The sequence below is a fragment of the Vicia villosa genome, linkage group LG2 (assembly GCF_029867415.1).
Source record: "Vicia villosa cultivar HV-30 ecotype Madison, WI linkage group LG2, Vvil1.0, whole genome shotgun sequence".
Taxonomy (NCBI): Eukaryota; Viridiplantae; Streptophyta; class Magnoliopsida; order Fabales; family Fabaceae; genus Vicia; species Vicia villosa.
In genome coordinates this window covers 179,021,956-179,049,766 of record NC_081181.1, presented here as the reverse complement: position 1 = coordinate 179,049,766, position 27,811 = coordinate 179,021,956, and the positions used below count along the sequence as shown (strand labels likewise).

The window sequence follows — 27,811 nt, the reverse complement described above, 5'->3', positions numbered from 1 at the left end:
ATATAATATGTATTTAATGAGACTCCATTAAATATATTTTTCTGTATTTTCAAAATTTATTAATATAAAAACATTATGTAATTTTTTGTTACATGTAAATTTTATAGATATTTTATGTATTTAATGAGGTATATTAGAGTATATTTATATTGTTAAATAAGTTTATGGTTCCTCTAAATATGTCAAACTTCCTTAATCCCTCTAAAAATTTTCTTGAAAAAATGGTCCTTTTAATATTTTATGTCCACACTTTTGTTCCCTCCTGTCAGCTTCCTTTAACAACAGCTGGCGTGATAATGCCATGTGGTGGCTAGATGCTGAAGTGTCATGTCATATGGCTAAGGTCAACCTCATACTTGAACCTAGAAAATTCGTAGCTAATCAGTAGCTAAAATTCTAACTAATCTGTTGCAAATTCATTGCAAGAATTCTAAATTTGAAAAAAAAATACAAGATGTTCATGTTGATGCGGAAAACTTATTTGTAAAATTTAGATAGATTTGTTTAAGTACATAAATAAGGAAGCTCAATTTTGGTTTGTTGACTCAAGGCATATGCATCAAATGAGCATCTCAGTATTTCCTTATTTCTTGAAGGGCACATAATCTTTAAGTCATACATTGATGGGCAATGATTAGTTATTTTTTATTCTATAAGTTGCTAGGGAGTTTACTAGAGAATCATTTGAGATCAGACCATGTAAGTTGCTAGGGAGTTTACTAGAGAATCATTTGAGATCAGACCACGTACCGATGATAAAGTTGGTAAAAAACAACATAAATCTTGCATTCACACATTCAAAATACTCCCTCCGTCCCATATTATAAGCAAATTTTATCTTTTTAGATTCATTCAATAGTTAATGTATCTAGTCTGTATATAGACTAGATACATTAATTATTGAATGAATCTAAAAATGTGAAATTTGCTTATAATATGGGGGACGGGGTAGTACTTGTGCTTGTTGGATTAAATTAACATGAGAAACTCAATCAAGTGCCAAAAGTAACATAGTTAACTTCTCAAACATGTACCAACTGAATATCTATGATGTTAGCATAGTCAACAAAACAGTTTTGTTTAAACCAATAATAAAATGCTTGAGATTTAAGCATAACACAAATTTCATTTAAGACCTTCACGATATCCAAGATGAGAATTCTCTTACAAGGTGAAAATTCTCTTACAGTACAAAACTAAATGTGTTACTTCATAAAACATTACTTTGCATTAAGAGGAAACAAGTTATGAAAAATAAAGTCAACAAAACAGTTTTGTTTAAGCCAATAATAGAATGCGCGAGATTTGCTAGAAATTAGTTATGACTTTAACTATTATTTAGCTACAAAGTGTTATGGGCTCAAATATGTTGTTGACTTTAGCCACGTGGCATGACTGCTGTTAACGGACGTTAACATGAAGGACCAAAAGTGTAGACGAAAAATATTATAAGGACCATTCTTTGATGAAAATTTTTTAGAGACTAAAAACGAAGTTTGACATATTTAAAGGGACTATAAACTTATATAGTAAGATAATACAATTGATACACCTCGAGTCTAACGCTCCATTAATTTGGATATGCATATCTAAAAATCCCCTAAAAACAAAATATTAGATTATTTCGAATATACATATCCAAAATTCCCTGAAAATGAAATATTGTGTGCATTCGTAGATGCATCTCCGAATTAAGGGGATATTACGGAAATTTCACCAAGGGCGTCTGAGGCGACATAAAGGTGCATTAAAAAATAGTTTATTCTTATGCTAGTCTACACCAGCCCACCTTGTAGTATTATACCACAAATAACTAAAAATATTGGGATTTCATTATGTGCAAGTATAAAACTAGTTTACTCTAACAATGCATACCTTATTTTCCCTAATTCTAAAATTTATAAATAAAAAACATCACAGTAAACTGATGTAACAGCATACTAAAAATATTGAATTTTAAAAAAAAAATGGTAACAACAATAAAAAAAACGATAACAGCAACTATCTTTATTTTGAAGTTACCAAAGAAATGTATAAGATATTGACGATCTCTTGATGTGGCAGCCACAAGAAAGGATTAAAAGGACAGTTGAATTGCATAGTTGCCACTTGCCACACACCATGACACATAGCTAGCTCAAGATTGTGCAGAAAAGAGAAAGGATAGATAGAACTTAAGTATAAAAGATCTAATAATAATGCTACATGTTTGTACGTAGAGGACATGGTTCCATAGTCTCAACACTGCTATCCAACTTATTTTCCAATAAGCAGCAGCCTCCTAGAAAAGGGGTAAGGTTGGAGGGAAACGCACAAGCATCCACTGTCTCTCATATGCTGCTAAATGTTTCCACCCAATCTCATCAAGCAATGAGAGCTTTAGTTCATAGAACTTCTTCTTGGCAGTCTCTGCATCATTTTGAATTATGTCATACAGTACCTGAAACAAGGTAGGCCAAAGTTCATATAAGATTGGTAGTTCATCTAACCAAGTTAATATAAGATCAATCAAAATAGAAATACACTTGCATGTTAAACACAGAAGAGTTGCTTCATGATTTTAGCCTCGCTTGAATATAAAGATCCATGTCACTATTAGTAGAGTTCATTAATCACACAAGTTATGGCATGTAAAATGATGAAAACTGGATCAAACAACTAAAGTATGAGATGAACTGGTCCGGAATTTGATTTCTTACAACCCATAATACTGGCTGATCAAATTCAAAGAACATCATTATCTTAAATATTATATTTGTTTAAACCTATTTTAAATAGCTATACGAAACATTGCAAAATTAAGAATGATATGTCTACTGAACTTTGGATGTATTATCATGCGACTTTATAATTAATCTACATTACCTTCACTCCTTCAGTATATTGGTTTATTAGTTTGTCTCAACAATTGATGTGTTAGGTTTTAAAAACATTGATTATATGAAAACACCTACAAATAATCTCACTAAGGAGCAATGAAAACTACGATCCCAGAGTCATATAATACAGTTAGTAATTCAAATTGGTGGATTATCATCCATGCAGGCGCAGCAACCAACATTATAAAAAAGAAATACCTTTAATGCTGTCCCAAGCCTCTGAGAACGCCTCTCACGTGTTACCGTGAGGATTCCATATTTTGATGACTTCACATCAACCCATTTCTTCAGTTCTAGAAAATTCTCTTCAAACAAGTCTGGATGACTGCCATCATCTGTAGATTGCTCACTGCCCACACCTTTTTTGGCACCTTCTGTTGCATCCAAATCCTTTGACAATATACACCAAGTCAAGTCTGCCAACTTTTATTTGATAAAAAAATAATTAAATGTTACCATTATCATAAAGGAGTGACTAACAGAGGATCACTTACTCCTCTGATGTTTTCCTTACAAGCAAAATGCATATGACTCAATTCAAAGTAACCACAGGAGACTATGTGAAAATCTGTTGACTTTTATTTTATGTAGTACATGTAGACAACAATCTTGAAAAATATAGTCATAACAATGCTAGATTTAAGATGTTATTTACTAAATATAGATGTGTGTGCCTGTGTGAAATTAACAATTGATAAAGTCAGTGACTAGTTTAATTTCCTTGGAAATATTTTCAGCTGACTAATTGCTTCTTTTAATAGTGAAAAGTAAGTATTCTCGCACATACAGGCAACAGGGCATACTGCTATCGCTACAGTAAGCACCCAGTCACTGGCATCAGCATCACTAGACTTTTCTGGAAAACCATCATCATAGAAGTCTTTAACATGATCGACCTCTAAATCACAGACGCCTCTAGGATTACGTGTGTCCTGGAGTCCATCGTGTGTCCAAAGAAAAAACTTTGTATATTATACTGAAAGTGGGGAAGAATCCCCTTTGATTATGTTAAAGAGTCCCAAATCGAATAATATATCGCCAGAACATATGTTTATAAGTGGAGACAATCCTCACCATGCAAGCCCGTTTTGTAAAGTTGAATTAGGCTCAACCACAATTGTAAAGATGGTATCAAAGTCTCATTTAAGATCCGTTGGGTCACCTGCTATTAGGTTTCCGCTATCGCACCACCCACAATTTATATTCACGCTTCAGATGTCCAGTCCTAGGCATGAGGGGAGTGTTAAAAGAATTTCGCATCGGATAATATATCGCCTAAACATGTGTTTATAAGTGGGGATAATCCTCACCTTACAAACTGGTTTTGTAAGTTTGAGTTAGACCCAACCACAATTCTTAAGAGATTACAACAACGGCAGCACTAGGGTCCTCCTACCTCCCAATTCCTCTCAATTTACAAGATCCGTTGGGTCACCTGCTATTAGGTTTCCGCTATCGCACCACCCACAATTTATATTCACGCTTCAAATGTCCAGTCCTAGGCATGAGGGGAGTGTTAAAAGAATCTCGCATCGGATAATATATCGCCTAAACATGTGTTTATAAGTGGGGGTAATCCTCACCTTACAAACTGGTTTTGTAAGTTTGAGTTAGACCCAACCACAATTCTTAAGAGATTACAACAATGGCAGCACTAGGGTCCTCCTACCTCCCAATTCCTCTCAATTTACAAGATGCTGCCCTCTCTAATCCTCCTATCTATTTATAGGCAGCATGTCTTATTTATTTAGCCTAACTACCTCTCAACGAAACTATAACTAGCCTCATTAACTAATTAACCAACTAACCAACTACTTAACTAACAACAACTTCTTAACTAACAATAGGAGACCCAACAGAATAAACCAAATTTTAAGGTATATTAAGCCCTGTCATGGAAACAATCTAGTTTATGGAAACAATGGTCATACAGATATGGTTACTTATGTTGATGCTTCGCTAGTAACTAGACTGGATCTACTATTAGTAGATCAACTTTTGGACATTGAGTTCTTCTAGTGATAAACTTTACTAAATGGAAAAACAAAACAGTATGTTGTTACTAGAACAAGGACTAAAGACTTTTGACTTTCATTATATGTTAACTTATATGATTAAAATCATTCTGGTGGATATGATGTTTTGTGAAATATGATCTATGGTGCTAATTTATGGTAATCATATTGCACTTCATAGTTTCCCAAATCCGATATTCCACAAATAAACAAAACATATTGAAATATATTGGCAGTTTTCTAGGAGAAAGTTTGTTTTTGGAAGATTTACAAGCTCTTTTGTTAAACCAAATGACCAGTTAGAAGATCATTACCAACACACTCCAAGGTCTGGCAATAACTTTAACTTGCAACAAACTCGGTGTTTGTCAAATCAGTGTTTCCATATCTATGCTCTAGCTTGGAGAGCAGCAATGGAAATTAATATTTTAATATTTATATAAGAAATTAGTTCCAAGAAATATTCAAATCTTAGCTTTCTATAAAATGTTTTCAGTTTAATTACTATAAAACCAAGTTATATATCCCATCATTTAAGGTTGGTTGGCCTTATGGATCAGATTCATTACACCATAATATTCTATGATGTATTTTACTTAATAATTTGAGTTGGGCATAACTCGGTGCCTACAACACCAACTTATAAGATGATAAATGTCTTTTAGTAATAATTACTTTTTTTAGGTTTATATCGCATATAATGTGAGACTCTCAACACTTCTTAATAGTACAAAGTAATTATTATTCCTTTATATCAAACTAACATGCGGATTGCTAACTCAAGCAACTCATCATAAAAGCACAAGTCCTCATTTGAGCAGAAGATAAAAGTAATTACATTTTTATTTTAGTTTGCAGATACATTTCATATTCGAGGAGATACTATTAATTAATGTTAGATGATAAAGTACTGCTTTAAAAAGCTAATAGGATAAATATGTTCACTACCAACCCAACATGACATTACAAATAAACAAACTTTTGCAATATGAACAGCCTGGTTCTTCATATTGTTTAGCATGTAATCATATTATAAGGGAAATATACAAAAATTGCTAAAATGATGATCAGAAGCTCTAACCTTTAAAGATTCAATCTCTGCCAAGGCGAGCCCCTTTTCGTACAGTGCCTGTGCTAACTGGTCTCGGGTAGACTCAAACTTTTTCCTGGTATTCTGCAGTGAGATTAAAAGATTATTAATGCCAGCATATTTCAAATATCTAAGTTGGAAGTGATAATAGTGTTGTTAATTGTTATAGCTTTGGGAAACAATAAAACTTTATGAAGCATAGGGAACCATAGGATCTTGGAGACAAACAAGAATTCCAGGGGAATTAAATTTAGAAGTATTAGCTAATGGCATCATGTGTCTTACAGAGAAAGAGTCTCGCAAGAAATATTACCAATCCCAAGAGTGATGAATTCCTAAACAGGAATTCCAAGGGAATTAATTTGAGCATGTTAATGGCACCACGTGTCTTATAGAGAAAGAGTCTAGCAAGAAATATTATCACTCCCAAGAGTGATAACTCCCTCCCTTTTATTATATAGGATATGTAAGATAAGACTTGAAAGTTATGAAGAAATAATGAAGAGAAATTATGTGAATGAGGATACACCCTCACACATGCCCACTGACTGGATATAGTGTGTCAAAATTAAAATTAGTAACTACAAATTCATACTTAATGAATGTTGACATGGATAACCAGAAATGTTGTAATTGAATTAACTCAAGCAATACTAATACTATATAAAGAGGCGACCGTTCAAATTCATTTAATATATAAGTAGCTGTAATATTCAACAAAAACAAAAGCGTATCGGGACAAGAATGAGAACCTCTGCTTCATCATCTTCTGGATCATTTTTTAGTGCAAAAAATTTAGCTAACTCTTCCCTGTCAATACTGTCAATCACATCATTTGCTGCATCAATCACCTACACAGTGTAATCACATTATCCAGAGTTATACACACACCAGTACAAACTTCTACAAGAAAACCTTTTAGGCCTCATATGATTGATTACTAATTATAAGATTACTGAGGTAGCAAGGATTAGCTGCAAAGGTGATGCGAGAGGGAAATTTATGCTGTCGTACTCTAATAATGATTATAATTTAGCTGATACTCTTATATATTCCATAAGATGGGATTATACTAAACTATAGGAAACTATTGAATACATGATTTTCAACTTCTGGGTGATAAAAAAAACAGAGTCTAAAAGTGGAACCCGAGAACTCCAGAGACCAGTCATATAGCATTCAAGTTTTCAGGACACGGGATAAATACAAAATACAGTGTAAGGGGGGGAAATCAGAAAGATGAGGGAAGAAATGGGGTGGGGGAACAATTCATGTTAATTGTTTGGTACAGAAAATTTGTACCTCCTCATCATGATGGATTTTATCTTTGATATTATTCCTAGAAACTAAACCTTCCAAAATCTTTGCAAGCAACGGTGTGTACTTTGGATATTCCAACTGCAAGGAAACATAGCATTAGAATAGACAACAGATTGCATTATCAAAATTTAGAAAAACATCAAAACCAAAAGGCAATAGTCTTGTAAAAGAAAAAATATTAAATAGCGAAGATAGTACAGACTTAATGAAACAAAATTTCCCTTATCTCCTTTCCTATTACTACGATATTTGCAATTTATATTAGGATCAATATTTTATTTTATTTATTTCCCTCTTTATTTTTTATCCCACCAATCCTTAATCTAAGGAATAGATATTATGTGTAACTCACCTATTTAAGAAGTGCTTTCTCTGCTGAAATTATATGATAGCTTTTGCAATATTAATTTGAATACAAAATTTAAAAGAGAGACAAATGAAGACAAAGGCAATTAATTGTCTACAACTACAGATAAGCTCTCTTTACTGACTTTTAGGGATGCAGCTAGCTCTTCCCAGTCCAAGCGCTCTTGATCACTTTCCTGTTTTAGGCTTCCTAGAACTTTTATTTTTGCATCCCTTACCTGATGGACAATTCAAGATAAAATTGAAGAGCAAAGATAACTGAAGTTCATCATCCTAAAATGTGAGTTATAGAATAAAACTACATTATGATAACAAACTCAAGGCATAATTAAAATATACAAGATATTTACAATCATTTCATTCATAAATCTAATACTATACATACATGTTCAGCTTAACTATACACAACTTCTTTTTTTTCTTGATTGGTAAAGTGATGTGTATTTTTTATGCCTTTAATAGTGAGTCTTTTTTTATACTCATCAAAATTAGCTCAACTGTTAAAGACAAAAATCCACTCATCATTTTACCAATAGAGGAAATAAAAACATCATCCACTTAAAACAATCAATATTTGTTCATTAAAAGAATTACTCAACAAATTAAACTTTTCAGAAAATAACCTATATAATATATAAATTAATATAAGACAATGGAAGATACAAGATGCCAGTTTTAAATAAAAGAACCAACAAATAGAAAATGGTATATATACTGGCGTTGAGTTGAACTAAAAGATACTTAAATGAAAACACAATTTCAATATAAGTATTCCTGGCATATTTTATATCTAAACTACATAATAATCTTGAGTTATCCTAGTTGGCGGTCATTAAATCAATATTCATGCAATACAGTTTTTTAGTATAAAACATTTCAAAATATGGATAACAATGTAATTTTTAAGAAGAAAATACAGAAAGAGCTTATATTTAACCACACGTGAAGCAGACACTAGGATACAAAACACCAGGGAAGCTCTTTTATTTAAGTAAGATGACTAATATACCTCTTCTTTTATACGTTCAGAAACAGTCTTTTTGGTAGATAAGGAAGAACCTTTTCCTTTGTCATCCTCATCAACCTTTCAGCAGAAGAAAAACTTAATTAGACAATAATCAAGGTCAACATGTTAGAATTATACAAACTGTGCAGATTTCATAAATCTTGCTTGCAAATTCTTTGTATAGATTATATGTTACTTAGTACAGAGAACAATCTAGTTATAGACTGTTCTAGTAGGTTAGTAGGTGATAGCTGAATGACACGTGTCAGTCACAGTCGGTTACAAAGGATCTTATATGCTATGGTAGAGTCTATGCAAGCTCTCATGAGCTTGAGTTAGCTACAAAGGACCTTATGTGTTATGGGAGAGTCTATACAAGCTCTCATGAGCTTGATTTCGGCAATTCCTTTAATAGACATTAATCAAGGTCAACATGAAAGTAGATTCAACCACAGCCCGATGCATGTTGAAGCTAACCACGCAATTATTACAAAGTATAAGAGTTATACAAAGGGAGATATCTTTATAAGACAGAAGGTGACCTTATTTGGAGGAACTACATAAGAAATTCGATATGAAGCAGGGTGCTTTTCGGGATTTTTTTTCTCCCCCTGATCAGCAAATGATAGTTTCCCATATGAAATGGCCCCAACCAATACAGATCCTTGTTGAGAATTCTGCAGAAATATTATAAATACCATTATGTACTAACAGCGGTTATATCTAAAAAGTTAACAACAGAAAACAATATACCTTGGGAAGTTTTTCTTTTTGCGGAGGACCAAGATATAATCCTTCTTTTATACTATGAATAAATACCAAAAAAAAGTCAATACCGCATCATAAGAAAACATTTAATACTTAATAAATTGGGACTATAAACCACTAACGTACCCTGGAATTAATAATGAGGACTTAAAGGAACCATTTCCCAACAGTGGGCCATCAGGTTGAGAGAAAAAATTTAACCGAATAACATCCTGGAAACAAAATTTCAATATGTAGTAAATAACTAAAGTATTAATAGAAGAATGTATATAATCTAAATTTTACTAACATAGATGCAACCGTTACAGTTTACTGAAGCACTATTGGATGGAGGCATGTCTAACTCAAGAGTACAAATTATTTTAAATAGGAGAATAAATTGATGGCAGAATTACAATACTTCAGAACTACTGGAAAAGATTCACCAATTTTGACACATCTAACCGAACAGCATCATTGAATCTTTGTAGACAATACAGATCCTGGGAAAGGTTCACCTTTTTCTTTAAAAAATTGTGTGGGGTGGTAGATCAAATGAAAGGAGTGTCTTATATATGTTTTATTATGCATCAGGTGATCCCAACTTTATCAAGAGTAATATAACTTGCATAATCTCATCTCAAAAACTTTAAACAGCAATTGACCATTTGAGAGAGACGTCAAATTGAACAATAAATTACCTTCTCCTCCAAATTTTTCTCAAGGAACAACACCAAATGCCTCATCTTTTCCAAAACTTGCACATTGTCATGCCTGAGAAATATTGTAAATGTAAATAAGTTGAATGCACGCCTTCCTTTATGTGTAAATTTTTTATAAACCTACAAATATTCCACTTGCAATCCATATGCCAACTTCTTATTGCAGGTATTGATAAATAAAACAAGCTTTTGAGTCCTCTAAACCAAACTAGGAGTTAACCACTACCCCCATGGAATTCAAACAATTTTTCAAAATATACAAAAAAATTTATAAACCCACAAATATTCCACTTGCAATACATATGCCAACTTCTTATTGCAGGTATTGATAAATAAAACAAGCTTATGAGTCCTCTAAACCAAACTAGGAGTTAACCACTACCCCCATAGAATTCAAACAATTTTTCAAAATATACAAAAAAAAATTATAAACCTACAAATATTCCACTTGCAATACATATGCCAACTACTTATTGCAGGTTTGATAAACAAAACAAGCTTTCGAGTCCTCTAAACCAAACTAGGAGTTAACCACTACCCTACGGAATTCAAACAATTTTTCAAAATATACAAGTTTGAAGTTAATAACTGTCATTAGGTCTACAGAAAGCTCCAGTAGGAACAAACAAATGTGCACTCATAAATGATATATACCTCAAATAGAGCTGCAAATTATATTCTCCCTTGGGAAGATTTGAAGAGCTTGGATAGGCATCTCCACTTGAATACACGCGCTATTATCGGAATAGTGAAAAAATAAAAGAGATATCAACGTATGAAGCAAACAAGGCCACCAAAATACAAAACATGTTGGAATCATAGAAAGAAATTCATTGTCAAAAAGAGTCTCATGTTGGACAGAGATATGGTCTAAATATGGTTATTGTTGAAGTTGGTATTTGTGTTGTTGGAGTTTGTTTGAAGTCCCACGTTGCTTAGATTCCCGGCCTGTTGAATGTATAAATATGTGAGGACAACTTCACCCTTTGAGCTAGCTTTTGGGGTTGAGATTCAAGCATATCTAGGATGGTATCAGAGCCATTGATCAGACCATGGGTCGCCCGCCGTTATTGTCCACGCACCAAGCCCAAAAGAGAGTTGGGCGTGAGGGAGTATGTTAGGAAGATCCTAAAGTCCCACATTGGTTGGAGTAAGAGCATTGAGAGAGTTTATATAGAGTGGCACCACTCACCTTACAAGCCGGTTTTGTAAGTATGAGTTAGCTCAAATTTTAAAAATGTTGGGAAGATCCTAAAATCTCACATTGGTTGGAGATAGAACATTGAGAGAGTTTATATAGAGTGACACCCCTCACTTTACGAGTCGGTTTTGTAAGGATGAGTTAGGTCAAACTCTAAGATGGTATCAGAACCGGGTTAAGACCCACCCTAGGCGTGAGGGTGGGTGTTGAAGTTGATATTTGTGTTGTTGGAGTTTGTTTGAAGTCTCACATTGCGTAAGTTCCCGGGCTGTTGAATGTATAAATATGTAAGGACAACCTCACCCTTTGAGCTAGCTTTTGGGGTTAAGATCCAAGCATATTTAACAATTATTAATGGGAGGCTCCCCTCACCCCGTGAGCTAGCTTTTGGGATTGAGTCAGACTCGATGTTAAACTCTCTGATGGTATTGGAGTCTATTCTAGATTTGATATTGGGCCATCCATGTTATCTGCACACCAGCCCAATAGCCCTTGATGTGTTGAAAAAATTTAGGTCTCGCAAATGAATTTACCAAAATACAAAACATGATGGAATAAAGAAAACCTGCATGTAAAAATAATATTATTGAGCAAATAAAAACAAAGTCATATCTATTATTGATTGCCACACACACTATGACCCAATAGGTAGGTTGTATATTCCACTAGTAAATTTGTAATTCCTGCCTTTCCACAGCATTAGCAGATCTCTAGTTAGTCAACTAGAAATATGGCATACTAAGAAATATATAAATCGGCATGCCTAAGTATGAGCATAACTTGCATGCAATTTATTATTCATCTAATTATAAAAATTTCTAAAATGGAAACCATCCCATACATTTTCAGAACAGAAGGAAATTAAATATGAACATACCTTGTTGGAGTCAGAAATCATATAAAATTGAGATTCAAATTTAGTGTCATATATCCGGTCATTTAGCAATGGTATGTGAGGTTTTACTTCAGCTCCGTCTTCCATTTTGACCTTGTAACTGTAATATCAGATTAATGAGAAAAGACCGTCTAAATGATCCACAGACACGACATAGTAAATACAAAACTCACGTCAAAGTCAGCGCCAGTATCTGTTTTCCAGATGGAAGTTTATCACGATCTGCTGAGAGTGCACAAATCTTAGAGTCTATTGGTCGATAAGGAACCCTAATCTGCATGTTTTGTACATATAAAAGGAACATGTTAAACTCATTGGTATCCCATGTCACCAGCATAATGGAATAGCACAGAATGAAAAGTAATATAACCTTGTTTAGAATAGCCACTGGAGCAAGTTCCTCGGATACCACTAATGTTTCAGCATCAATTCTGACAGGTGCTTCACTTCCATCAAGTATAAGTTCTTCATGATTAGTTTTTATTCCATGAAAAACAACCTGAAATTCCAAGTTAACACCAAAGTATCTTCAGTTCAGTGAGGAATGAAAATAACACAAATCACATCCCTGCTTTTTAACAGAGATCATACATGCAAGAGACTGAGAATCCCTCCACGGAAGACTATCCCATGATTCCATATTCAGAGGCCACAAACATCTATATGGACTAAGGGAAGGACAAAAGCTTGTAAATGGCCTTAAAAGTCTATTCATGTCAACATGTCATTTCCTTGAAGTGTAATATAGTTGAAATATAACAAATTATCAACCATAATCATATCATTCAAGCAAACTAGGGTAATGTAGGGAATTAAGATAATCATCGGGATAAACTACTGAAAGTTATAAGAACAATCATCATAGACCTATCAATTCAAAATCAAAATTTAGGAACATTTTTCAGTTTTTATAAGAAACACCAAAGTCTATCCAATATCAGGTGAGGAAATAAATTTATCTTAAATAGTAATTCTGTTACCTCAAAATTCACACTGGCAGCTTCATGACTCCCTATGCCACTTGACCAAAACTGAGCAATGACTAGTTCCAATGTCTGACCACTTACTACCTTAAAGGTAAAGTTTTTGGCACCCGAAGAAGCAAAAGTTATCACCTTTTCCCATTTCAGAGGTCTTTGCAATGGGCACATCTGGACATAGAAAGCATGTGAAAAAGAACCCTACACAATCAAACAAAACTTTCAAGCTGCAAATTTTACCTGAACAGCATCCACAAAAAACTTTCGAGGTATGTCACACCCTGACGTTTTCATTGTTACATCAGCCCAAGATGCACCATGTGGCACTTCTATATATCTCCTTTCTATATGCCCTAATAAAACAAAAAATATAAAGAATTAACTGAAAGTGTTGGACTCTGTATCGTGCACTTGCCTGATTGGACTTGGATAACTATGACTGGCCGTATGTATAGGAACACTAGTAAATATTTGCATTCACTCTAACATGAATAGTGTTTTTATAATAGACAGACTAGCTAATAAATTGGAAGCATCCACACACACAAATATAGAGTAAGCATTGGGTTGTAGTTATATCTAAGGAAATATGAAAGCTAACCTTAAGAGATTATCTAAAATAATTTATGATGTAATAATGTGAACGAATATTATATTCATATACTCTAACAGGACTGGATACCAGAGGTACTATACCTGCATTGTGAATGTAATTTCATAAATAATTTAAGACAAATTTCAAACATTAGCTGTATGGGAGAAACGAAAAGGTCCCCTACAAAGCAGCTCAAGTGTTTTGGCTGGAATGCATTTAAAGTGGGCCCAGTTTAAATTTAAACAGTAGGACAGCAGAAAGTAGGAGATCAACTTCATAGACTAATGCAAACCTGGCTGGAATAACATATTTGAAAATGAAATTTGTAGAGACTGGTTAGTTACAGCCTTGGCCTTTGTTATGGTAATAGGAATTCTGAAAATAGGACCACGCCATGGCGCTTTGCAGTCAATACCATAGACTTCATAGTAGTGAAGACCATCACTTAGATTGGAAGGATCCACAACTACACTGAGAGAATACGAAAACAATTTGTAGGTCATTAAAAAACAAAACTACAAATAAAATCATCTAACATAAACTCAATAGCAATAGACACACTTATTTTGTTTTAGTTCTGTCAAGTGAACTCATCCTCATGCATGATGTCATAATGAATATATTTCGTTTTTAGAATTGCGGAAATTAGTTCCCCTTGAGTGATTTAGCAATGATTTTGATTGGACTTCTGATGTGTTAATTTGGTCTGTTTTCCTAAAAGAATTAATTACTCACGAGATATTAACTTTGCGCGGTAAATGTGTGTATATACTTTACATAGCTTCTGCAGCAGTACTTTGTTTTACCCTATTATGTGCATAAAGCTGTCAACGGTTGTAAACATCCCATAACTATGTAACTACCTTGTACTACAAATACCTGAGTTCTATATCTCAGTCTCGTAATTAAAACAGAACCATAATTTCAATCTACAAAACCTAGACCAGATACTTTCATGGTATCTAGAACCAATGAAGCTTAATTATGGCTTCCAATCTTACTCCTCCTTATTCTCCAGTACCCTTCTTATTCTCCAGTACCAGATGAATTGCACAAATTTCAGCCACCGCAATCGGAGAATCCATCTGCTCACATCATTGCTCTGCAATCGCTATCACTCCTACTGCAAAACTCAAGATCTGGACAGTGCAGCACTAGTACGGTGTCAATAATACAATGCCTCCTTTGCTTGCAAATTCTGTTTCGACAAGCGCACTGCTACGTTGCAGTTCTCCTATAGTATCACTGATAGAAACTCTCATTAGGAAACAGAAGGTTGGTCTTGTGCTGATCATACCGCTGGTATTGAGAATTCAGTACATGAAGCTCGAGAGCCTCAAGATCAATTGTTGTCAACAGTAACTGATTGTGGGATACAAATAATCAATCGACACTCAACAGTTACGGATAGCTCATATTTTTTACCTTCCGGAATACAAATTTTGCTTGTTTATGATTTGAGAATAGACCTGTTGTCTGGCCTATTCTCTTGAAGAGAAAAAATATTTTTTCATAATCACTAATAAAATAAGTATCTATCTTTTTACTTGAACTATATTTTAGGTTTAAATAAGTTTTCCGTCCCTAAAAATATATTAGCTTCTTTTGTCCCAACAAAAATTCCATTCAAACTTTCATTCATAGCATATTTTCTATTTCTAATTTTAGTTCTCACTTTTAACTATAGTAACACCTATCTATCGGAAGTCTATGTGACTTTTGTATGGAGGTGACAATTTTGAGACCTTCAAATATCATTAACATAATCATTTAATCTTTAATTTATATTTAATGTTTATTAATTTTTTCATTAGTCCAAATTAAGGTTGAAATGATTAAAATGTTAAATTATAGTATTTCAAGGTCTTAGAAATGTCGCATCATCCAAAAATGCCATGTGGCACTTTCCCTATGAACCACTGTTAGACATGCGTCACATTTAAATGCGAGAACTAAAATTGATAACATAATATGTGGAGGACGAAAGTGGTAAGAAAAAATTTGTAGAGACTAGGCAAAAATTAGTATATTTATAGGGACGAAAAAACATATTTAAGCATTATGTGATACAAAGTCTTGATTCTTCCTGATCTCAAGTAAAATATTAATTTTTACTATCTTGTTTATGGCAATATTTATCTATAACAATATATCTATTCTATAACAATATATAAAGAGAATAGGTTTATTTGGGCTGGCCTATTTTTCTTCCAAAATTACCCTTTAATTTTTTATATATTTACTAAGAAACCACATATCATAACTACCATAGAGGTTACAAAGTCTAATTTTTGATATATTTACTAGGAACCCACATATAATAACTTCCTAGAGGTTAGAAAGCCTGATGAAACTGCTACCATTTAAATTCAACGATAACTACAGCATAATACAAAAAAGAAGTGAGCATTTTCATGGTGGGATTGTCTTCTTAATGCAACCATAAACACTAATAACTACTGCTGACAGAATCCTTCTTCTTTCTTGGTTATGGTAATTAACATCTTTTTCAAACATTCTTTCAAATCCCTATTTACATATTCATTAATTTTGCTTTATAAACGTTGTCATTCTTTATGTGTTACTCAACTTAATTTTAAAAAATATGATTCGAAAATGATAATTGATGTTTATTTTTTGGAATAAGATACTATGAATTCTACCAACAGTAAGTGAATATGTTTATTTAGATAACTGATTCATGGAAGTTTTTTCTATAGCATATACATGGGTGTTTCTATCGATAAAGAACTGATAGTGCAATAGAGCATACTCATAAACATGTTTTGAACGCACATAGAAAAAGCATGTCTTCTGCCATTTTCTTCCATTATTATGTACTTTCTTAATTTATTATTTTTATTAATTTTTCTCCAACTGTTACATACTTTCTGAATCTATTATATTTATTAACTTTTCTCGATGTTCAACCATATCCTATTATTATGATTTCACTTTCTTATAATTTTGATATTTATTACCGATCACTTTTTCACATTTTCAATAAATTGATTCAACAGGGTATTAAATTATATAAAATTGAGTGGTGGAACTAAAAAAAACATTTTTATCATCCATGAAATCAAGAATAATTACATATGTTAAAAAAGTATCAATTGTAAGTTATACTTATACTTATTCACCAAAGGAATACATGTGTGCGGAAACATTATCTTCACTCTCTTACCACTGTACCGTTTATGCTTTGAATTGGTGAAAGTAGACATAATATTTATATTCTTATTATTGACTCGCATTCGTTTTCTTTTTCATTTTAATTTTTATGATTATACATTTTAGGTTTTATGATTTTTTTATCATCAGAAAACACAAAAAGGAGGAAGGCAGTCTATATCTATAAAAATATACTTATAATTGACACTCTTTATAATTTTTTTCTCTATTGTTTTTACATTTCTCACTTTTCTTAATATAATTTGACATTAGACTATAAAAATATACTTATAATTGACACTCTTTATAATTTTTTTCTCTATTGTTTTTACATTTCTCACTTTTCTTAATATAATTTGACATTCTTTACAAGCACGGGAAGTATATTAGGAAGATCCTAAAATCCCACATTGGTTGAAGATAGAGTGTGTATAACAAAAATGACAGACAAACATGAAAGTGTGTGTTTCAAAATTTATTCCACAAATAATTTTAAAAAATCCCTTTTATATTTCGACCCGTGTGCACGCTTAAAAAAGCGGATAAACGGGCACGAGAGTGCCCGTTTAGACGCTAGTATGGATAAAAAGCATACTTAACCATTATGTGATACAAGATCTTGACTCCCTTTCCCGATCCTAGGAAAGATATTGATTATTTCTATTTTGTTTATGGCAATATATAAGCATGAAAATAAAGTGGTAAAGAAACATAAACTAACTTGAAGTTACGACCATTATGAGTGAGCAAGAGATAGTCAGGGATCTTCACAACAGTCTTTTCAGTAGAATATAACTCAATGCATTCTTCAAAAGGAATCTTTTCCTCAAAGTTGCTGGCATCTTCATGAAACTTTGGATTAACTTGCACTATCCACTATGAATAAGTACAAGCACAAGTTAGAAAGCTAGTGGCTGTGAGTAATATAGATAAAACAGAAGCAGCCAGAAAAGGCATTTAAAGTGAATATATTTACATAAGGTTGTAAAGCAGAAGTATAATACAACAATCCACTATTTTCTACTCTTTTGTTTAAACTAGATGGAAGTGAGCACCAGATTCAATGTGTGTTTCACACTACAACCCTTCCCATTTTCTCTGACTATTTCCCAACTTTTATATCAAATTTCATCATATAACTCCTCATCAATATTTAACAGCATAACTTTTTGTTGGTGTTCATTCATCAATATCTTAGCAAGGAATGTAAATTAGTTTAGAATTATCTAGTCTTTAATTAGTCATCATTTGATTTGACCCCTGTATGGGTTAACCAAGATTGGATTCAAGACATTAGTAATTAGCTTTCTCACTTAATTAATCATTTACAAGTTTTAAAACTCCTGACTCAATAATCATCACCACTGTGAGGCACGCCAAATTTATGAATGAGATATCACCTCAGTAGTCTGTCGGCAAGCACTAGGCTCCCTCAGGTAGATGCCTCGTGATGTAGGACCTGCCATCAGCAATCATATAAAGGACGTAAGTTTGCCAATTTCAAACGCTTGCTCTTAGAAACATGTAAATTTCAATATTATATTGCTTTCTAGCCTTAGTTGCACAAGTCAGCTGATCATAGATTACTTAGACAATACAGCAACTATTCAACGATAAAAATAATCATGACTTCCTCGGAAGTATACTAATACTACTACTATTTTGTAAGCCATACAACCTTCACAAACATACTTGTTTGAACTTGAACCTATATAGAAATACTTAAGGAGGTTTAAAAATTTCTTTCTTAATCCTGTCAAATGGGTTGGAACACGCTTTGCATATAAAGCATGGCTGTCAAACCCTTGAGTAAACACAATTGTACAAGTCCACAGTTCTTGGTATTTTTAAAACAATTAACCGGACTATCAAAATTGTACTCCATAAATTCAAATAGAAGCACATTGACTCACAGACTCTAACATAGAATCAGGATTTTGAGGCACTTGAGTGAATCTAAACATAATGTTAATTTATGCCCGAACATTCCCATTACAACAGTGGTTGCAATGTTTCTAAAAAGAACATAAAATGCAACAGTTTAATGGAAAAACTCTGTAGTGCACAAAAGATTAATCTCACAGCTGTAGCACTCGACTCCATAACATCAACCCATCTGCAGAGGAAACCAATAATACTATGTTGAGCCTCACCCAGATAGCTCCCACCATAAACAAAACCCTGAACTATTAAACATTCACTGTTGCAAGTTTGCAATGGACCAACTATGAAGAGATGAAACCTAGCTCTCCAGACCTGAATTCAACTCCAAAAAGGGGTTGCCCAGTCCGACCTTCCTGCACTTCTTTTATCGGAAATAACAAGGTTGATTATAAACTACTAAGAATGATTGTCCCTTTAATTTTGTGTATTTTTCTATTTTTGAGTATCTATAAATTTCGTTGGAATTTATTTTTACTTTGTACATTGTTTTTTAGTCTTCACAATAGCGTTTCCGCTAGGTCATTTCCGCCTCTCCTGAAAGAGCCTTTTGGGCTAGAAGCATGGGCAATGCACAAAGGACCAACCTACCTTGTGCTGAAATTTGACTTTTTTTATTGGAAGAATGCGAATTAAACTCAAGACCGCGTGAATATAGAGCCTCGGATAACATGTGTCCCAAAATAATTAAGTTATTAGGGGAAGGAGAGTGAATTATTCTGAATCTCAGTATCTCAAATTTATTACTAACATGCACTTTCAAACATTACAAATATAAGGAAAGGTGAAATATCCATAGTAGATACTAGAATGTAAACTCACTTGTTTTTCCAGATTGATTGACATTTATCTGATACTGAACACATGGAAAGTTTTGACACTTTTGTATATATTCAAAAGCCCTGCCGGAGAGTATATGATTTAAGTCAATACAAATCTTACAAAATTTTCATTTATACTAAATTTCTGTGAATGTAAAGAATGAGTAAATTATCTAACTTGTCAACTTGCATAAGCCCCTGTCCAGTGGATAATTTATCTTCAGGCAAATCACCTATGGGAACTGAGGTATTCTCAAGAGCCTTCCTCACACTATATGGACTCACAGAAATTCCCTCAGCCTGCATGGGGATCATACACATCAGAAAATCATGCATATGCGAGTACAGTAGTACCAATCAAATAAAACAAACTACAAAAGAAATGCAACTGAAAACCTTCATTGCACTTATAAGCAATGCAGTTCCTCCACAGGCTGATGGTGATGCCATTGATGTCCCGTTCATGAGCATGCGCCGTTGAAGAGTCCACTTAGGAACAGGAGCAACAGCACCACCAGGAGCACTTATACAGACACCAAGGTCTCCATCAGCCGTTGGCCCACGACTAGACCTGTAATAATCCAATCAATCATGTAATAATAACAATGCAAAATCAGAATTAAAAAAATTAAGGATAGGTTGTTTAAAACAAATATACCAAGTGTATTCAAGCCCTTCTGAAGGAGGTTCAACAACACAATGAGCACCAGCAGCCATAGCAGGAGAAACATATGCACCGACACCGATGATACTCGAAGATGTACCACCAGGTGCACCAACTGTGCTCAATCCTGGACCACTATTACCAGCACTGCTCACAAATATCAGACGATGCTTGTTCACCGCCTAGATGTAAAACAACCAAAGCCTTTATAATTAGAAAATAGAAAATGGAAAAGAAAAGATATAAGTTCAGTTAAAATCAAAACTCAAGAAAATACCTCATTCACAAGGTCAACAAAGCGTCCATAGTTGGGCAATAAAGTTGCTTCACCATAACTCATATTAATGAGATCGCATTTATGCTGAAAAAGAAACGTGGAATAACTCATTAATGAGATCAAAATTATGCTGAAAAAGAAAAATAATTCTTACTTACTCATACCATACATTAACTAAGTCCTATAAGTCTTACTTACTCATACCATACATTAACTAAGTTTGACAAACACGGATATAAAAGGAAAAATAATATATCACCAATGGGAATATCCAGTATAATCAGCTGAAGAGAAAAAAGAAACATTTTATGCACCTCCACGGCAGCTATCAGTGCCCGAATCAAACCAGTTCCTGTCTCCATTGAACCTAAGCGGGCATCCCCAATTTTACAAGATATTAATTGTGCGCCAGGTGCAACTCCATTCAACAAAGGCTCCTAAAAACAAAATCATGTATCAATAGGTATACTATCCCTCATAAGAATTTCAATATACAGATCAAATTACATATCAGTACCTTTGGGTGGAAAGCAGCAGATATACCAGCAACATGGGTGGCATGGGGAGAACAGTCTGTTACAACACTTAAAACATTCCCATTATCATAGACATTAACAACAAATGTGCAAGCATCTAATTTGCTGAAGACACCATATTTCCTCTCAATCCTGAAATAAAAGGCTGTCATAGTTAGCATTAAATGTATATGATTATGCTATACTTTAAGAAATAAAATGGCGATTGATTCAATAGCTAGACCACACAGTTTCTTCAATGGCAAATTATATAAATTCAGGAACATCTCGATTAGGAAAAATATGGGTAATAACTGAGCTCTTTGTGCTAAATAGTTAGGTGTTCCTTTCCAAGGAAATAACATCATCTGTGATTTAATTCAGTTATAAACAGCGGTATAGAAATCTAAACACGCAGAGTAGAGAAATCAAATATATTGAGAAGTACGGTTTGTGGAATGTCATATAAACTGTTCGATATGATTGTACAGCCACGAAATAAATAAACAAATTTGTTCAATATATATTACGTACACACTATAAAAAGGTTAGTGTTGAATTGTTTCAAGAGAAATAAATATTTCAAGAAACACAACAGCTGACTCAGGTGCCAATTCAATGCAATTGATTTACATTCGATGCAAAAGAAATAAATCAAGAAAGCATGCTATGAGTCAGTAGGATGATATGGTTTTCAAATCAGGGTCTGTATGTAGTAACAGGCGAAGTAAAAATTTGTTAGGTTGTAGGGATGAGATATGCCCAAACCATAATTCTTAAGATGATATGCCTATCCTAGATCACTTGTTAGGCTTCCCGCCTTGTCCACGCTTCTGGTCCACGCTTCTGCCTCATTGAGGCCCGAGCGTGAGGGGGTGTTGGAATTTCCGCCTTCATTACAGTCCGTCCCTAGTCGCCTAAATTGCGTAATTTGGCTAGCCTTCATTGCAGCCTCCAACACCTTAATTGTGTTGGGTTTTAAGGGGTGGATTTAGTCTCACATTGCTTAGAGATACGGTATGTGTTATGTTTATAAGGGTGTGTTTGTTTCATAGCTAGGCTCAATCCACACATTCTAAGAGGATAGAAAATATGTTGCCGATTTTACGAGATATCTCTCTGCAAAAGATATAATAAAAATAGATATTCATAAAAACAAAACTAAAACAAGAAAGTAAGTGTACCTATAATTAGTTAAAGGCACAAAATTAGCAAGCATTCCACAATCCGGATCATCTTCAAGACTCTGTGTGTCAAGGGCAGCCCTCCAGACCTCCCCATCATGCCATGCAACAGCATCTATAATGGGTCCTTTATCATCATAACTCTGGAACACACAGCATTCCCTTTTCAAAGTTCGGAATTTCAATTGATAAAATTTGAGTAAAAAGCACAAACACAAGCATAAATGCCTTAGTTTGAGTGTTCAACATAAGAGTCAGAGAGACAAAAAAACATGAATTTCATTGTTTCTGCAGGGAAATTAAAACGGTGTTTCCAACATTATTTCCTAGCAAGGACCATTCTATCAATGTCATCATTCCAATCCTTAGAGTTCTATAATGAGAAATAATTTGAAATAAACTACTCATTTCCTATTTCAAGGACCGGAAAGGCGGCAATAACCAAAGAGCAACAAAGTCATGCGACGTGACCAACACCAACCTCAGATTGCCTCCTCAGAAGATCAAGCCTATGTTGCAGATCTTCACGAACCCTCTTAAGTTTTCCATCTTCAACCTTGATGTGTTCCTAGAAAAGGCATGATGCTTTGAGTTACATGGAATAAGAAGATGCAAATACAATAAAATGCAAATAAACAACTAGTCAAATATAGAAGGCGTGATGGTATTTAAAATTAGGAATAATACACGCAACTTAATCTGCCATTCAATTTTAAAAAGTGATAAAGTAAAAACAATCCATGCATTTATGACTCTTTCTATGTATATTCTCTTCGGGTGTGTAACTCAAATGCAATAGATTCCATCACATGTCTCTCATATTCTTCCCTTTTCAACAACATTCATATTCATAGGCTCCATTTGATTTTTTATTCTTTCTTCTTTTCCTCTCTTCTGCTCATAAGAGAGTATAAAATACTACTTCCGATGAGTACTTCCGAAATGAATGTCTGAAAAATACAACAAATACAGCATGCAGGAATACGAAATGAGGATTTTCTTTCTTTCTCAAAAACAAAATTTATTAATGCATGCAAATACAATAGGACATGAGTTAATATACTACAATAAGAAAAACTTTTTTTTGAAAAAGATAGCATGTGAACAGCCTGCCCCTGTGTTATCTGGTGCTTACTACATATAAAATATGAAAAAGATGATGAGTGCATAATATGCAATTTGAGATTCAAAGATTCTGGAATACTTAAGAATCAATCAAACTTTACAACGAAACCTGATCAAAATCATCAAGTTGTTTTACAGCCCTTGCAATTTCCTCCTGGTTTTTCTCATCCCATTTTTTCTTTCTTTCTTTCTGCCAATAAAAAATTAAGAGAGAAAAACGGAAATTAAATCTATTAGCCAGAGATAAGAGTCCTTGAGAGAACTAAAATATTTCATAGAAATGTAATGCTACCTTCAAACGAGAAGTCAATTCTTCTGTGAAGAGCTCGTAAACCAATTTATAACCCACATGCCATTCACCAGTAGGATTTTTCCATGAAGTATTGATAACCAAAGATGCCCCTGTAAATAATTTTTCATGAGCAACAAGGGAAAAAGGAAGAAACAAACTCTAAAGTAAGGAGATATGTGCAAGCTAAGAAACAAAAATACACTCAAAGGGAAAATAGAAAGAAAAAATAAATAATACAAGTACTAAATTGAAAGAAGAAAACTTTAGAGCTTATTTGTTTGGTTGTTGTCTCCGAAAGAAAACAATTTTTCTTTTAAAAAATAACTAAACAGTCTGGAAAGAAACTTTTCTTTTAGCTTATTGCATTCTGATTCTGTAAAATAAAAATGGAACACTGGTTCATTGTTATTGAGTTTAGAGGACAGTTATAAATTTTCTTCTGTCTTCTCTGGTTGGTATGTTATACACAATTGTTGATTATTTCCACTCATTGTTCAGAGTTTTAATATAATTCTACTGAAATGTATAATCATTCTTATTTGGGCTATTTGAGTAACAATATTTGTCTAGACTCAGCCCAAAACAAGGAGCTAGGTCATCGATAGCTGCACATGTTTCCTTACAAGCAATTTACAATATATTTGTTTTTTTTACTGAACTACTATATATTTGTTAAAAGTCCCACAATGAATCATGTGATAGACCAATAGGCCTGAAAAGGTATTTATAAGTTGGAGGCATTTCACACCTTACAAACCGGCTTTGTGAGTTGAATAAGGCTCAAACATAATTTTAAGAATATTAAAGAATGTGTCACTAAAATGATTTGTATTTACAGTCTACTTGATATTTCCTAGAACTAACCTGATGCCCCGCGAATACGACCATCTGCATCAGCCTTCACAACCTTTGAGGTATCAATATCACCACTCCCAGTACTGAAGAAAATGTATAGTATTATTATTAGAAATCAAGTACAACTCAAGGATTATCAGCTAAAAATTCAACATGAGTTGAAGTAGCTTTCTGATTACCAATCAATGACATCAAGAATTTTTGGTTTCCCGTCTGATGTAATCTGTAATCCATCAACAGCCGGGTCTATGCCAGAATCTGTATACATGCAGATGCCAGATTTGATGATTGAACAAATATGTAATGTAAGCCACTTAACATATACGACTGCGGAAAAACACTTCAGGATACAAGCAGTATCTTTATTACACCACAAAGCACTTTAGTAGCAGTAAATTAAATGGACACCCATCCAATAAAAGAACAGATCAAAAGTGCAACTAAACTAATTTTACACGATTATCCATATGCAAAATTAACGTTAATAAATGATTCCACAATCTACAGAGGACAATGAACAGAAATGAAGAAACTTGCCTAGAAAAATAACAGTTAAGAAAAACGATCCAGACTAAGAAAAGAAGTAAAAAAATGCAGACATATTACAGATTTACAGTACTCGGCATGCACAAGCACACACATATATTCATCTCTGAAACTGGACAAATCCAAATAAAGACTCAGAGGCAACAAATCTCTAATATGTGAATCTCAACACTGCACAAAATAACTAACATTCCTCATAAACAACTTTCCGAAGCACTAAAATCACTTCACTTTAGCACAACCAATCCATTTTCAGCCAATTATCGAACTCAATACAATTGGTCTCACTCAATACAATTGGTCTCACTCTTCAAACCCATTACTACTCTTTGGACTACTCTCTATCCTAACATCTAAACCCAAACCACATAAAATTACAAAAGAACATAACATTTCTTCAGCTCTTCGATTCTAACAACACAAATCTCCAATAAATTAGTCCAGCACATCTTCAAATATATTTTTAAAATTCACAAAAACATTTCCACATAGTCCATCAACTTTACTCAGGCAAAACAAACATGCAACTAATTTTCAAACAAAGACCAAATTTGCATTTCGTTTAGATTAATTTTAAATAAACCAAAACATCGTTCTCTAAAACTCAATTATATAACATAATACAAAGTAAATACTCAATTTGATCCCTGAATCTGTAGGACCATATCAACCAAGTCCCCTAAATAGTTAATATTCCAAAATGATCCTTCGAATCGTAAACTGTTAATCAAGTTATGTCTAAGGGTCTGTTTGTATTACTTCCATAAGTTTCGTGACACTGTTTGATAGATTTAATCAAAACAGCTTATGACATTTTTCATACATTTTTTGAACTAATTTTGTAAATTCTTCAAAATAGCTAATGAAAACAACTTATAACATATATAAAAACAATTTAAATTTATTTTATCTTTTGCTATAAAAATAGCTTATGTGAGCTTACTCATAAGCACTTATTTATGCTATAAGCTGGGAATAAGTTGTTTATCCAAACATGTCCTAAATCAATTATAATCAAATGCACTTCTGACATTGTTCACTTAATTAAAAATGCATGCACACCGACACTACCAACTTAATGTCATCACAGTCACAACAAAGGAACTTACGAGATTAACATTTTACAATTTCAGAGATCATTTTGGAATATTATAGTACATTCCTACAGCTTCAATTTCAAACTACGAATTTACACACACTAAACCTTGCATGATTGATATCAATTTTACTTCTCAAAATTCATCACGAAACACTTAGCAGCCGAAAAATAAAATCGAGAAAGAAAGTCAACTGAGTAGTAAAAGTACCGAAAATCGCGATGAGAGCACCACGACCATCGTAATTTGGGTGAGAATCAAGGAACCGATCTACTCCGATTTCTTTCTTCGGCATGAGTGAAGCTAAAAAGGTAGATTCGTTCAGTTTGAAATCGCGGAGAGAAGAGCCATCGCTTTTTGTATTCTTCTTCTCGTTGTTGAATTTGTTGTTGTTGTTGCTGCTATCGGTACCAGTTGTAGTTGGAGTCGATGAAGAGCAAGGCATTGCCTTGAGAAAAATTCAGTAGTGTGGTTTGTGGTGGTGGTTATTGAAGTTGATCAAGATTTTTGCTCTTCGTGATTGTTTTTAATTGTGAGAGAGGAGGGTAATGCGGGGAATTTGATGGTTTTGGAAATGTGTTGCGAAAGAAGTGAGGTTATTTTGGTCATTTAAAATGACGTGGCGATGCGTTAACTGTGACAGTACCAGTGGTTTTGACATGGGTGAGGTGGAATTACATGTTTGTCCTTTTATAGAGTTGGAACTTAGAATCACAAATAAGAGTATGACGTGGTAATGAAAAAATTTCTAAAAAACAAAGATACAGTATTTTCGTCCGTCCCGTGATCAATTTGCAATAATTTAGTATCCTAAAATAAATTGATCTATTTAATTTTTTAATAAAACTTTTTTATTTTATTTTTTAATTAATTAAATTTTTACAATTTTTAATATATCATTAAGAGTATTATAGTAAAAATATTATTCTCTCTTATTTTTTATATTTTTTTTAATATGTGTGACATAGTAGACTGAATCACTAATTATGGGAGGAAAAGAGTATTAGAGTAGTGCTATTAATAGCTCGCAGATTATCACATGAAGGTAATGATTTGTCGTACCACCCACATATCAATATTATTTTAATACGCATGCCGCACGTATCTATGAGTTATCCATACTTCAATTTATAGCTTATTACTATCCTACACTACACGATATGTTATCTTTATATATGATAAGTTGATAACGGTCGTTACCATTATTTATTAATCAAAATATTATATATGCAAAAGTTTTATTTTGATGTCATATCAAAATATTATATATGCAAAAGTTTTATTTTGATGTCATCCAAGAAAAAGACACATTAATTATTATAAATAATTATCTTTATGTTGTGATCAAAAAAAATTATCTTTATGTTATTTGTAATTTAAGTTTTAATTTTTAGTAAGACTCGTTAGGTCAAAACTATCTATCTCTATTTAAAGATATTAGTATTTGTATATTCAAAATAATATTATTGAATAATTTCATTCTTTATATGGTATCACGAACTTT

General features: G+C 33.2%; 1 protein-coding gene across 2 annotated transcripts; it reads right to left on the bottom strand.

Moving 5' to 3' along the window:
* Window positions 1-1,980: 1,980 nt before the first annotated feature.
* Window positions 1,981-26,874, bottom strand: LOC131653122 (tripeptidyl-peptidase 2-like). 2 transcript variants are annotated; one of them, XM_058923180.1, is made up of 34 exons: window positions 26,518-26,874; window positions 24,844-24,922; window positions 24,674-24,747; window positions 23,810-23,919; window positions 23,627-23,707; window positions 22,874-22,960; window positions 22,393-22,535; window positions 21,211-21,361; window positions 21,008-21,130; window positions 20,694-20,777; window positions 20,411-20,598; window positions 20,149-20,323; window positions 19,931-20,052; window positions 19,754-19,833; window positions 18,391-18,449; window positions 17,712-17,866; window positions 14,109-14,287; window positions 13,462-13,574; window positions 13,222-13,392; window positions 12,612-12,740; window positions 12,415-12,515; window positions 12,224-12,341; window positions 10,800-10,879; window positions 10,125-10,197; window positions 9,571-9,656; window positions 9,430-9,481; window positions 9,219-9,353; window positions 8,680-8,754; window positions 7,796-7,888; window positions 7,287-7,382; window positions 6,737-6,835; window positions 5,976-6,068; window positions 3,078-3,302; window positions 1,981-2,440 (listed from the first exon to the last, which is right to left on the bottom strand). In XM_058923180.1, exons 1-34 carry the CDS (start codon window positions 26,750-26,752, stop codon window positions 2,282-2,284), a joined length of 4,023 nt encoding a protein of 1,340 aa, XP_058779163.1. In that variant the 5' UTR covers window positions 26,753-26,874; the 3' UTR covers window positions 1,981-2,281. The 2 variants fall into 2 exon arrangements, with proteins under 2 accessions (XP_058779163.1, XP_058779164.1); XM_058923181.1 differs by having other exon boundaries at window positions 3,078-3,269; window positions 26,518-26,873.
* Window positions 26,875-27,811: the final 937 nt, after the last annotated feature.

Coding starts and splice junctions, on each gene's coding strand:
- LOC131653122 (XM_058923180.1), bottom strand. CDS start 26,752: ATGCCTTGCTCTTCATCGACTCCAACTACAACTGGTACCGATAGCAGC. Junction 13,575..14,108: donor AAATATGTTATTCCAGCCAG/GTTTGCATTAGT, acceptor TTGTTTTATTAG/GGCATATAGAAAGGAGATAT. Junction 13,393..13,461: donor TTTTTGTGGATGCTGTTCAG/GTAAAATTTGCA, acceptor TTCTATGTCCAG/ATGTGCCCATTGCAAAGACC.